The sequence below is a fragment of the Chiloscyllium plagiosum genome, unplaced genomic scaffold (assembly GCF_037043375.1).
Source record: "Chiloscyllium plagiosum isolate Xiang-an unplaced genomic scaffold, Cpla_swu_hap1 HiC_scaffold_14, whole genome shotgun sequence".
Lineage (NCBI taxonomy): Eukaryota > Metazoa > Chordata > Chondrichthyes > Orectolobiformes > Hemiscylliidae > Chiloscyllium > Chiloscyllium plagiosum.
In genome coordinates this window covers 39460995-39473925 of record NW_028270152.1, presented here as the reverse complement: position 1 = coordinate 39473925, position 12931 = coordinate 39460995, and the positions used below count along the sequence as shown (strand labels likewise).

The 12931-nt window shown below is 39.7% G+C and overlaps 1 protein-coding gene across 2 annotated transcripts in view; it reads left to right on the top strand.

The window, feature by feature from the left end:
* Positions 1-12931, top strand: part of dnah12 (dynein, axonemal, heavy chain 12) — a 284710-nt gene that overhangs the window by 94620 nt on the left and 177159 nt on the right. For both annotated transcript variants that reach the window (XM_043708118.2, XM_087994328.1), the window contains 2 exons: positions 3734-4016; positions 6486-6605. In XM_043708118.2, the coding sequence (XP_043564053.1) occupies positions 3734-4016; positions 6486-6605 (403 nt within the window). The remainder of the gene's footprint in view (positions 1-3733; positions 4017-6485; positions 6606-12931) is intronic.

Sequence of the window (12931 nt, the reverse complement as noted above, 5' to 3'; positions counted from 1 at the left end):
AGCATATTATATAAATAGTGAGAGATTCAGAGTTCTGAGATGCATAGGGATCTGGGTATCCATGTGCTTGAACACAAAGGGTAGGCAAGTAATTAGGAAAGTTAATAGAATGTTACAATTTATTACAAGAAGATGATTATAAAAGGAGGTTATAATTCAGTTAAAAGGGCCATTGGTGAGACCACATCTGGAATATTGTGAACAGTATTGGTCTCCTTATCTAAGGAAGGATGTAAATGTGTTGGAATGAGTTCAAATAAGTTCTACCAAACCAATATCAGGAATGAGCAGGTTGTATTATGAGTGAACAGGCTAGGCTTGAACCTGTTGAAGTGTAGGATATGAGGCAACTTGGTTGAAACATAAATAATTCTGAGGGATCTTGACAAGGTAGATTTGGAAAGGATGTTTATTCTTGTCAGTATCTAGAATGAGGTGACACTTAAAAATAAGGGGTTTCCCATTCAAATCAAATATGAGGCAAATTTCTGTCTCTATGATGATCATGAGTCTTTGAAATTTTGATGGCGAAAGCAAAGGTTTTGAATATTGTTAAGACAAAGGTACATGTATTCTTACAAGAGGCTTAGCAGGGGGTCATATTTCATCAGAGCTAAGTTGGAATGTGAAATTGTGGTTGCAACTATATTAGCTTTGATTGTATTCAATGCTAGAGCAGACTTAAGGAGCTAAGTTGTCGACACTTGCTCTAACTTATATATTCTTATGAGTGTAGAAGAGGTAAAGTGAAAGAAAGAGAGCTTAAAAAGTACTAATAGGTATAGGCTTTGGCATGGAGCAACAGCCAAAATGTGCATGGTACAAAAATTTAAATTGCATCTTCCTGGTTACATGTAATGATTATGATGAGCATTGCTTGATGTTAAAAAGAGCACAGAGATGAGACAATAGAAGAGAGTCCAGAATAGGACTCAGAATTTCAAGGTAGTCCATAAAACATTTAGAGTATCTATTTGTTCTACGATTTATAGTTGAATCCAAGAAGTCAGCATCCAGACTTGGTCCTACCTTGGAGTGCAGGTTCATAGCTCCTTAAAAGTGGAGTTGCAGATAGATAGTGTAGTGAAGAAGGTGTTTGGTATGCTTTCCTTTATTGGTCAGAATATTAAGTACAGGAGTTAGGAGGTCATGATGCGGCTCTACAGGACATTGGTTAGGTGTGCAATTCTGGTCTCCTTCCTATCAGAAAGATGTTGTGAAACTTGAAAGGGTTCAGAAAAGATTTACAAGGATGTTGCCAGGGTTGGAGGATTTGAGCTATAGGGAGAGGTTGAATAGGCTGGGGCTGTTTTCCCTGCAGCGTCAGAGGCTGAGGGGTGACCTTATAGAGGTTTACAAAATTATGAGGGGCATGGATGGGGTAAATAGGCAAAGTCTTTTCCCTGGGGTCAGGATTCGAGAACTAGAGGGCATAGGTTTAGGGTGAGAGGGGAAAGATATAAAAGAGACCTAAGGGCAACTTTTCACTCAGATGATGGTACGTGTATGGAATGAACTGCCAGAGGAAGTGGTAGAGGCTGGTATAATTGCAACATCTAAAAGGCATCTGGATGGGTATATGAATAGGAAAGGTTTGGATGGATATGGGTCAGGTGCTGACAGGTGGAACTAGATTGGGTTGGGATATCTGATTGGCATGGACGAGTTGGACCAAAGAGTCTGTTTCTGTGCTGTACATATCTATGACTCTATGACTCAAGCATTATTTCACCCATAGCTTTGTTTAACCAAACTAATTGGTCATCCCATGTTGAAGTTTAATGGATATTTTCAACTTGTACCAAAGTGGACGTGAAGTTGGAGCAATGGCTATCCTACGTACTTGAGTCCAATATAAAGAGGATCAAACCATTTCCAATCTTGGGCTTTATCAGCATAACTCAGGCAATTTGCTAAATGGTCAATGAGCACTTGAGAGCAACCCACCTCACAGAGTTGCAAGAAATCTAGTACATACATGGTCAAGCAAAATTGGAAATGATCAACCAGATTTGTAGTTGGGCATGAGGTGTGGTTGAGGAGGGGAAATAGACACACCAATGAAGTACTCACCCTGTGGCCGGAAGTGGACAACAGAAATTTTGTTGGATCAAAAAAAGTATTCTTGCTGAGATACTAATTTTTATATTTAAGTTACTTATTATCTATTTCAGATAAGGATTCTCTGTAATCATGTATAGGCCCATCTGAAAATGGAATTAGGTTGGTTTTGGATGACCAAGACACTCCAATTGCCCTGTGAAACTACCTTCTTGAACTGCTGCTGTCCATGTGACCATAGACCTACCCATTCTAGTAGGAAAGGAGATCCAGGATTTTGAGCCATTGACAGTGAATGAATAACAATCTTATTCCATTGGTCAAGATGGTGTATGGCTTGGGGGGTCTTGCAGGTGCTGAAGTTCCCAATTATCTGCTGTCCTTCTAGTTTGTAGATGTTGCAGACTTGAAAGGTGCTATCTATTGAGCCTGGATGAGTTGTTGCAGTGCACCTTATACATTGTACACATTATGCCTTTGGTAGAAGGAGTGATTACCGATGATGTAAGACAGGATTCCAATCAAGAGGGCTGCTTTTTCCTGATGGTATTAGCTCCCTGAGTGTTGTTGAAGCTGCATTTATCCAAGCAAATGTATAGTATTCCATCGTATGTCTGACCTGTGCATTGTAAGTGGTGAACAGGTTTTGAGTCAGGAGACAGATTATTCATTGCAGAATTCCTAGTCTCTGACCTGCTGTAGTAGCCAGGGTATTTATATTGGTGACCCATTTTGATTTCTGGTTAACACCAGGATATTGGTATTAGGGATTCAGTGGTCATGCCATTGAATGTCAAAGGGCAATGGTTCGATTCTTTCTTGTTTGAGATGATCATTTCTTGGCCTTTATTTAGCATGAATGTTACTTGCTGCTTATCAGCCTAAGCCTGAATGGACTTGGACTCCTTTAGTAACTAAGGAGTTGTGAATGATGTTGAATGCTATTCTTGCAAATATTTTCATTTCCTTCCTAAATTATCATGGTGAGAATTGGACACAATACTGTATTTAACCTCAGACCAGTGATTTACAAAGGTTTGCTTTAAATTCCTAGTTTTAGTATGCAATATCTCTATTTATAAAGAACACGATCCCATATGTTGTATGAGCAGTTTAACCAAATCTACTGTCTACCATGATGTATGGACACGCCAATAAATTGGTGACACCATCCTGTTTAAGTGCAGGAACCTATAGAGCCTGCTTGGTCTAGAGTAATAGTGGAAAACCACTTCCTGGTTGAACTATACGTCTCTTGTTAACAAGATATTGTTTATTACATTGTTACCACTTACATTAATATGATAGAGATTATTATGGTGTCTTGGAGGAGGATGAAATTTTGATTCTCACACCTTCAAGGTCACAAGCTGTTCTGTCAACAAGTCATAATGGGTGGTGCTTATTACTAAACCTTTCAGATCCTTTCAAACCCTCATAAAATTCCATAAATCTTCCTCAACTTGCTCTGCCTCTTTCAGTGGTTTGTGCACAATAATAATATAAAATATAGTATATATTTTCACATACAAATTTGTCCTTTCGTGGCTGTGATTTTCTCTGACAGTTGTATTTGTAAAGCTCTGTGTAACTTTTTTTTAATTAAGTGTTCATACATGAAGTGTACTGATGAAACTGGAGTATAGTAATGTTCTATGCTTAATGTTTCTAGGTTTTTCTTTCTTTCTAATGATGAGATGCTAGAGATCCTTTCAGAAACTAAGGATCCATTAAGAGTACAACCTCATTTGAAGAAATGTTTTGAGGGTATTAGCAAATTGGAATTTCTTCCCAATCTGGACATTATTGCAATGTTCAGTAGTGAAGGTGAACGAGTTGAATTGATTCAAAAGATTAGCACTTCTGAAGCTCGTGGTGCTGTTGAAAAATGGCTGGTACAAGTGGAAGACATTATGCTAAGGAGTATACATGAAGTTATTGAGCGATCACAACAGGTATAACTTCATTTTTCAACTTCTAGCACTGGTTCACATAAATGGGATTAGAATGTTCAGCAAGTCAAGATAATATGGCACTTTTTTTCATCATTTATTTTCAAAATTTGTCATTGCTCAAAACAAAACAATTTTTAAAAGACCATGGTAAAGTAAAATTTGATAAATTCACCTATGTATTTTTCACGAAGATGTTAGTTTGATACTTGCCTATTCAGTTTTTCAGTATCTTTTCCTTCTTTCAGTTTATTCTTTTCTATATCAGACTATATATGCTATAATACACAGTACACTAATGATTAGCTGATAGTGAGTATTTGGATCATGTCATGTCAATTGAACCAATTCTCATTAAAACATTGATTGATTTTTGACTTTGGCGGAACATATTCTTGTTATGATCCACCTGAAAATAATGCTTGTTAAGTCAGAAAACTGGCTTCATAGATCATAATTTTAATTTTTCTGGTTGGTTACCATGGTGGTTAGTCGCTGAAACCTAGTCATGCAGGGTTACAAATGTTCTTTAACAAAAGAATACAAGTTTAGATTAGATTCCTTACAGTGTGGAAACAGGTCCTTCGGCCCAACAAGTCTACACCGACCCTCTGAAGAGAAACCCACCCAGACCCATTCCCTCCTGACTAATGCACCTAACACTACGGGCAATTTAGCGTGGCCAATTCACCTAACCACATCTTTGGGCTGTGGGCGGAAACCCACGCAGACATGGGGAGAATGTGCAAACTCTACACAGACAGTTGCCCAAGGCGGGAATTGAACCCAGGTCCCTGGTGCTGTGAGGCAGCAGTGCTAGCCACTGAGCCACCGTGCCGCCCTATTTACATGAAAGAAAAAGAAACAAATGATTTTTTAAAATACAGTTTAGAAAGATCTTAACATAAATAACAAAATCAAGTCTCAACCTGTTTCTAGCAATATCTGTTATAGTTACATAAATTCCTCAGAATTCCTCAAAATAATATTCCTCCTAATTTCTTACTTAACTGACTATATACAGTTTTATTTCTGGGACTACTGAAACAGTTTTATGGCTTATTTCCAATTCTGACAACTTGAAAACTTCTGTAGAAACTTTCCAAACTTACAGATTTCACAAACTAAAGCACTTCTGCTGGAGTGATTGTCCTTCAGAATTGAATTCTGATGAAATGGCCTGTACAGGGAGATCCTGGGTTTGAGAACTAATCTGTGCTGAATTAGCTGATCTGAATGTAAAGTACAAATGATCTCAGTCCCCCTGGTTCACAAAGAATAAAACTGGCTTAGTCATTATACAGCACCCTCTGCAGGAAGTACTTTTAAATACACGGTAAATCAGAATTCAGCTTGAGTGGTGAAGGAATAGTCTTTGTAATATTTTACTACATTATTGGCACAAATATGTCTTTAGCCTTTGTCTTGCAAAATCTTTGTACTGATCAAAGTATGAAAACGTTTCAGTGACACTGAATAAAACATATTCACATTACTTCACCTGTATCTCCTCCAATCTTGTTTATTGTATTCGCTGCACCCAATGTGGCCTACTCTATATTGGAGAGACTAAACGCAGATTGGATGACCACTTTGCAGAACACCTTCAGTCCATACACAAGCATGATCCTGATCTTTTTATAGCTAGTCCTTTTAACACATGCCCACTTGTCTGTCCTCGGCATGCTACAATGCTCAGTGAATCACAATGCAAACTGGAGGAGCAGCATCTCATCTTTGAACTAGGCAGTTTACAAGCTCTGCGCTCAATGTTGAGTTTAACACCTTAAATTATGAACCCATTCCTTCCCTTTCTTTTACCTTTGCTTGTTACATTCTCCGTCACCCTTTCTTCCCTCCCCCACTCCAATGGGACCATCTGTTCTTTCCAGTCTGGCAGTTAGATACATCATTGTTATGCCATTCTCACATTCCAATCATCTAATCTGAACTGAAAATGTGTTGCTGGAAAAGCGCAGCAGGTCAGGCAGCATCCAAGGAACAGGAGAATCTCCTGTTCCTTGGATGCTGCCTGACCTGCTGCACTATTCCAGCAACACATTTTCAGCTCTGATCTCCAGCATCTGCAGTCCTCACTTTCTCCATCTAATCTGAACTGTCAACATCCTTTCTGCCCCAGCACTCCAACCATTCCCCCTACTACTCCATATATGTTGTCCCCTCCACACTTCATTTCTGCTCTAATGAAGAGTCACCTAGACTCAAAACATTACCCTTCTTTCTCTCCATAGATGCTGCCTTATCATTATTTCAGCTTGACAACAGGATACTGAGAGCCATGAGAAAAATCCTGCTTACCATTAACTGAAATGTCCTTTGTCAGTAATGCTTTCTTTATCAAATATATAGCATGTTTAAGTTTATAAAAGAGAAGTATTTTGCATTAAGTAGATGGGAACACAGCAGTATGTCATGTTTTTTTAAATGATACCTATTTTTAAATTATCGTAGGATTATCCAGTGAATAACAGAACAGATTGGGTGGTAAGTTGGCCTGGCCAGGTCGTCATTTGTGTATCTCAGATGTTCTGGACCGCAGAGGTGGAGTCTGCAATCCGAAATGGCTCACAGGTAAAAAGAGTTTTGGAGGTCCTTTTTAGAAATAAAAAGGATTCTGAATCATTTCCTAATATTCTTTATGGTAAGTTATTCAAAGTGACGGTGGTCAAATGCAATAAATAGGTATCGTGACAGCTACAAAGTAAGCAGCCATTGACCTACATGATTTGTTGGAAGTGATCATTCACAAATAAACATTAATAGAATGGTCACATCTTCATTCCTTTTTTAATATTCTTAAAGGACCATTTGGTCAGGCATGTTTTCAAGGATGCTGGCAAAAGAGTAGCATTAAAGCCTTTAACATCAATCACAGCAAGTCAGATACTCCAACTGACGATCAATAATAAACTGTGGATTTGAGGTGGCTGCCACAATGCCACATGATTCCAGAAACTCCAAAGCAGATGCTAGCCCTTCAAACAAGGCGTCAGAAGAAATGATCCCATATCACCAGTGACTTACTTAACACCCATCAAGAGCTGGTTTGTTCAGCCATAGAGAAAAGTGCAGCAGAAGATCTTATCCAATCTCATCAAAGGCTGGATATGTTCCAGGCATCCCAAGTGACTTACTTGGGCTACAGAATCTACAAGACCTGGGTGGCCCTTACAGAATGGTCTATTCCTATTGGAAGATAAAGTGACAGCGATCATAGGTGCCCCCAGCTCCCACTTTTTTCCTGAGCTTAGGTCTATTTTGAGTAGTGAATTAATACAGAAAATTCATAAGTAACCTGGTCTCCATCTTGGCACCATTACACCAGCTATTGAAAAAGGGTCAGCCTTGGAAGTAGTCACGTAGCCAAGAAGTTGTCTTTAGGGGAAGGAAAAAGCAGCTATTGTCATCTAAGGTGTTGGCCCACTACAATCTGAAGCACTGACTTGTGATGCCTCCCCATATGATATCAGGGTAGTGTTAGCTTACGAATGGCCCAATGGAGAGGAACGTCTGATAGCATATGCTTCCTGGCTGATGCCGAATGCAAATGCGCCCAGATAGAAAGGAAGGTTTGGTGGTCATCTTTGTTGTAAGAAAATTCCATCAATACCTTTATGGATATAAATTTGTAATAGTAATGGACCACCAGGAGAAAGTGAGGACTGCAGATGCTGGAGATCAGAGCTGAAAATGTGTTGCTGGAAAAGCACAGCAGGTCAGGCAGCATCCAAGGAACAGGAAACCTGAAGAAGGGCTTATGCCCGAAACGTCGATTCTCCTGTTCCTTGGATGCTGCCTGACCTGCTGCGCTTTTCCAGCAACACATTTTCAGCACCAAGTAGCTAGGACTATATAAAGAAGACAAGGCTGTGCCACCTATAGCTTCTGTTAGAATTCAACTGTGGGCCTTTACTCTCAATGCTTTATTCTCAAGTTGGAACACTCTCTAGGAGGCCAAGTCACAAATGCAGGTGTCTTGAACCGCTTCCCACTGGCAGATACACCACCAGTGGTGCTTATCCTGGAAGAGTCCATTCTGATTTTAAACTTATTGGACACCCTCCTAGTCACTGCTGATAATATCTGACTATGGGCACAAATAGGTTCCAACCTGGCAAAACTAAAACACCTGATGATAATGAGGAAAGCAAAAGGGCCACCACAATCAGAATTTAAATCTTTCTGGACCCAGTGAGACCATATCACTGTAGAGAATGGCATAATAAGAGAGCAAGAGTGATTGTCCGAGGAGAAGTTGCCACTAGATACTAGCTGAATTCCACCAGAGTCATCCAGGGTCATCTTTGTTGTGAGAAATTTCCACCAATATCTTTATGGATAGGTTTGTAATAGTAATGGACCACCAAGTAGCTAGAACTACATAAAGAAGACAAACAAAAACATTGGTAAGAAGTTTTATCTGGTGTCTAAGATTGGATACTGACATAGCTGCATTGGTCCCAGAGTGCCAACAAGAATAAAAATTACTGCCACATTCATGGGAATGGTCGGGTAAACCCTGGACTCAGTTACTGGTCGACTATACCAGTCCTTTCATAGGCTCAATGTTCTTGGTCATTGTGGGTGCCCTTTCAAAGTGACTGGACATGCATAAATTTCATTCATAATTTCAGAGATGATGATTGAAAAACTGTGAGATCATTCATGATACATGGTCATTGACAATGGGGCATAATTTACCCTATTCGAGTATTTCCTAAAGTCGAATGGCATTCAGCATGTTCGGACAGTTCCATACTATCCATCGTCCAATGGTCTGGTGGAAATAACAGTCCAAACATTGAAGGCAGGCTGAAAGAAACAGACTACAGCTTCACTTGATACCAAGCTGTCCTGGTTCCTGTTTGATTATAGACCCACCCAACATGTAACTACAGGGACTGCTCCAGCAAAGTTATTGTTGGGGAGAGGACTCTGCATCAGATTAAACCTGATATTCCCAGACAGCATCAGGAACGCCAATGGGCCACATACCTCCTGTATGTGAGAGAGACAGTTTACTTTCTAGTGTCGAAAACACGGAAATGTCCTGCTTGGGTACGAGGCAATATCGATGCGAAGACAGATCCTGTGACGTAAAAAGTTCAGGTAGATGAGGTGGTCCTGAACAGATGTGTGGATCACCTGAAAGCTGCTACCTCGCAAACAGGGCAGGAGGAAAACATTACTGGCCCCTCAGCCAGAAAGGCTGTCAGAAACTGTGGGCTCCCCCTGCCATCTAGCATGGAAGAAACTTCAGAGTCCGAGATGGATGCATCCTTTATACTGTTACTACCTGAAGTAGAGGAGGAATTCCTCCTGAGATGGTCCGAACGCAAGAGACAGGCTATGATTCGATATATGCCAACGTGTCCAAGTCAGAGGAACTGGAACTGGGGCAAAACCATTCCAGGAAAAATACAGGCTTGCATCCCTGGGCTTAGAGGGGAGGGATGTAGTTATTGGAACCAAGTTGGCCAGGTGGATCTTGTTGAGTATAAGATCCCTGGCTGGGGCTGTTGACCTGGGCCAATCAGGAATCACTGGCTGACAGATGTAAACCGGAGCTGAAAATGTGTTGCTGGAAAAGCGCAGCAGCAACACATTTTCAGCAACACATTTTTCCAGCAACACATTTTCAGCCCTGATCTCCAGCATCTGCAGTCCTCACTTTCCCCTCGAAGATGTAAACCGGAATCTTAGAAAACTTCCTCACCCTAAGACCAGTTTTGACCTAATTAGACAGAGTCCATGTAATGTGCACATGTAAATAAAGGGTGACTTGGTGACAGGTTACTGGTGTCTGTGCAGTTATTTAAATAAGCTATTATAGGTATCTGGCAGAGCTGCTGTTTCTCAGATCTTTGATACTCGACACTCATCTAAATACATCTTAAGAGTTGCTCCAATATTATTCCAGAATCTTTTCATAAATAGGATTTCCCTTACATTCTGAACATTTCTTTCTACACTAGTCAAAATAAATGATTCTCTTTTTTTTATATTTCTCTTTTTCTTGAAAATTGCACTAATGTCTGATTAAATTTCTCTCTTATAGGCATGAATTCTAATTGACAAGCTCTTAAGAATGCTCCTTTCTGAATTTAATTGTCTTCAGATTGTTGTTCTGGTAAATTGGCACATGCATTCAGAACTTACCTGTCAAAATACTCAGAATGAATCAAAATCCAAACATCTTTTGGCTACTTCATCTTCCTAACCACCAATTGGTTAAATATCTTTCCAATGTATCTTCTATAACTTTAGGCACTGAACACAGATTTTAATAAAATCAAATTTCTCACTGGAATCAAAATCATCGTCTGATCCTTTCCTTTCTTCATTTATTATTTTCTCTATTGATGCCATGTTATCTGATTTCACAATCTCTTTGCAGTTCAATTTTTAAATAAATTCCATATCCCTTTCCATTGTTATTTCTTCCCTTTTTCTTCGAATTCGAGTCCTTTTGTTTCCCTTGCTCTCTCAGGTTTCTCTTTCATTTCTGACTGATTCTTAGTTCATCCCAGTGCAACATCTCAATTTCAGCTTTCTTTCATTTTAATCCTAAATGGTTGGTAATCAGTTTAAGCATCATACCCAGTAAGATCCTGCTTATATTTCTACTGCCAATATTTCCACTAACTTTCTCAATCTAGCCTTAATCAAAAAATTTTGTATAGCTCACTGTTGATATATTCTATACCCAGAAAAATCTTCACAACTGTTAAAACAACTTTGAAATTCCAGTCAATGTAATAAACATCACAATATATCTCTTGTTTTATATACAGTACCTCCCTGTGATAGATGTTTTTGCAAGATTCACAGATTCCTCATAAACTCACTTAGTGCCTATCTCACCAAAAGCCTTCAAATTATTATGATTCCAGTTGATAGAAATAGTGGACAAGTTAGATCTCAGAGAAAAACCCAGATTGATAGACCAAATTTTTATTTTTGAAGTTTGTTTGCCATGATGGTCAGTCATTGAATGTATTCATATGTGGCAGCAATGTTCTTTCAATAAAATAACTGAAGTTTATTATAGAAAGGGAAATAAAACAAAGGTATACTTCTAAAACAATTTAGAAAGCTCTTAATGTAAACAGCAAAATTATGGCACATAGTTACTTTGTAAATGGCAATACACAGTCAGTAAGGTAAGTTGGTTTTAGGCAGAGGTTACCAGAAGTCTGTGATAACATTTTTGAATAAGCACACATTTCTGATATCTAGGATCAAATTTTACCATCTGTTAAGCTGTGTGAGCAATGGTGAATGGCATGGGAATTGTGGTGAAAACGAAAAGATGTTGATGTTGAAAAGAAAATGTTCTATTTTCCCCTTAAGATTTTGATGGTTAGATGTGAATCTGATGGGTAAAGAGGAAGCAATAGATATAATGTGTTTGCATTTCTATAAGGCATTCAATAAGGTACCACACATATGTCTTCTGATGTAAGCACGAGAGAAAAGAGAGTACAAGAGAAAAGGGAGGGCAGAGAGAGTACAAGAGAAATGGGAGGGAAGAGAGTAGCATATTAGTATCAATAGAGGTTTGGCTAACTCGGACAAAGTTGGGATAAAGAAAGCATTTTGTCTCTGATCTCTTTCTCTGCACCATCTCTGCAGCTGTAACACTCTATCCTGCACTCTATTCTGCTACCCTGATGCACTGTATGTGATACGATCTGCCTGTATAGCATGCTAAACAACACTTTTCTAGATACATGTGACAACAGTAACTCAAGCTCAACCTTAAACTTTAACTAATGGAGTGCCACAGAATTCAGTGCCAGGGCCACAAGCTACAATTATTTACAATATATATTAATGACTAGGATGATGGAAGTAAAGGTACAATCATCAAGTTTGCAAATGACACAAAAATGGTTGTGGAGGCAAGTAAGAGGATGACACAAAGAATCTTCAGACCGATATTGACAGGTTAAGTAAGTGGGCAAAAACTTGACAGATGGAATATAATGTGGGTAAATGTACAGTGTGCGCTTTGGCAAGAAAAATAAAAGACCTGAAATGGAGAAAGGTTGCAGAAACTGCAGCACCTGGGGATTTGGAGGTCCTAATGCATCAATTACAAACAGTTAGCATTCAAGAAGCAAATGGACTGTAAGCCTTTATTTCAAAGAGAATGGATTTTAAAACCAGTGAGGTCTTGCTAGTACTATATAAAACACTAGTCAGATCACACCTGAAATACTGTGAAGTATTCATCACTTATCTAAGGAAAGATGTACTGGCATTGGAGGCAGTGCAGAGATGGTTCCCTAAGTTGATTCTGCATTTGGAGAGATTTTCTTTTGAGGAGAGGTTAAGCAGGTTACATTTGGTAAAAACAATGACTGCAGATGCTGGAAACCAGATTCTGGATCAGTGGTGCTGGAAGAGCACAGCAATTCAGGCAGCATCCGAAGACAGGCAAAATCGACGTTTCGGGCAAAAGCCCTTCATCAGGAATAAAGGCAGAGAGCCTGAAGCGTGGAGAGATAAGCTAGAGGAGGATGGGGGTGGGGAGAGAGTGGCATAGAGTACAATAGGTCAGTGGGGAAGGAGATGAAGGTGATAGGTCAGGGAGGAGAGGGTGGAGTGGATAGGTGGAAAAGGAGCTGGGCAGGTCGGACAAGTCCGGACAGGTCAGGGGATCGAGTTGCTGGAGGTTAGAAGCTAGGATGAGGTGGGGGAAGGGGAAATGAGAAAACTGTTGAAATCCACATTGATGCCCTGGGGTTGAAGTGTTCCGAGGCGGAAGATGAGGCGTTCTTCCTCCAGGCGTCTGGTGGTGAGGGAGCGGCGGTGGAGGAGGCCCAGCACCTCCATATCCTCGGCAGAGTGGGAGGGGGAGTTGAAATGTTGAGCCACTGGGCGATTTGGTT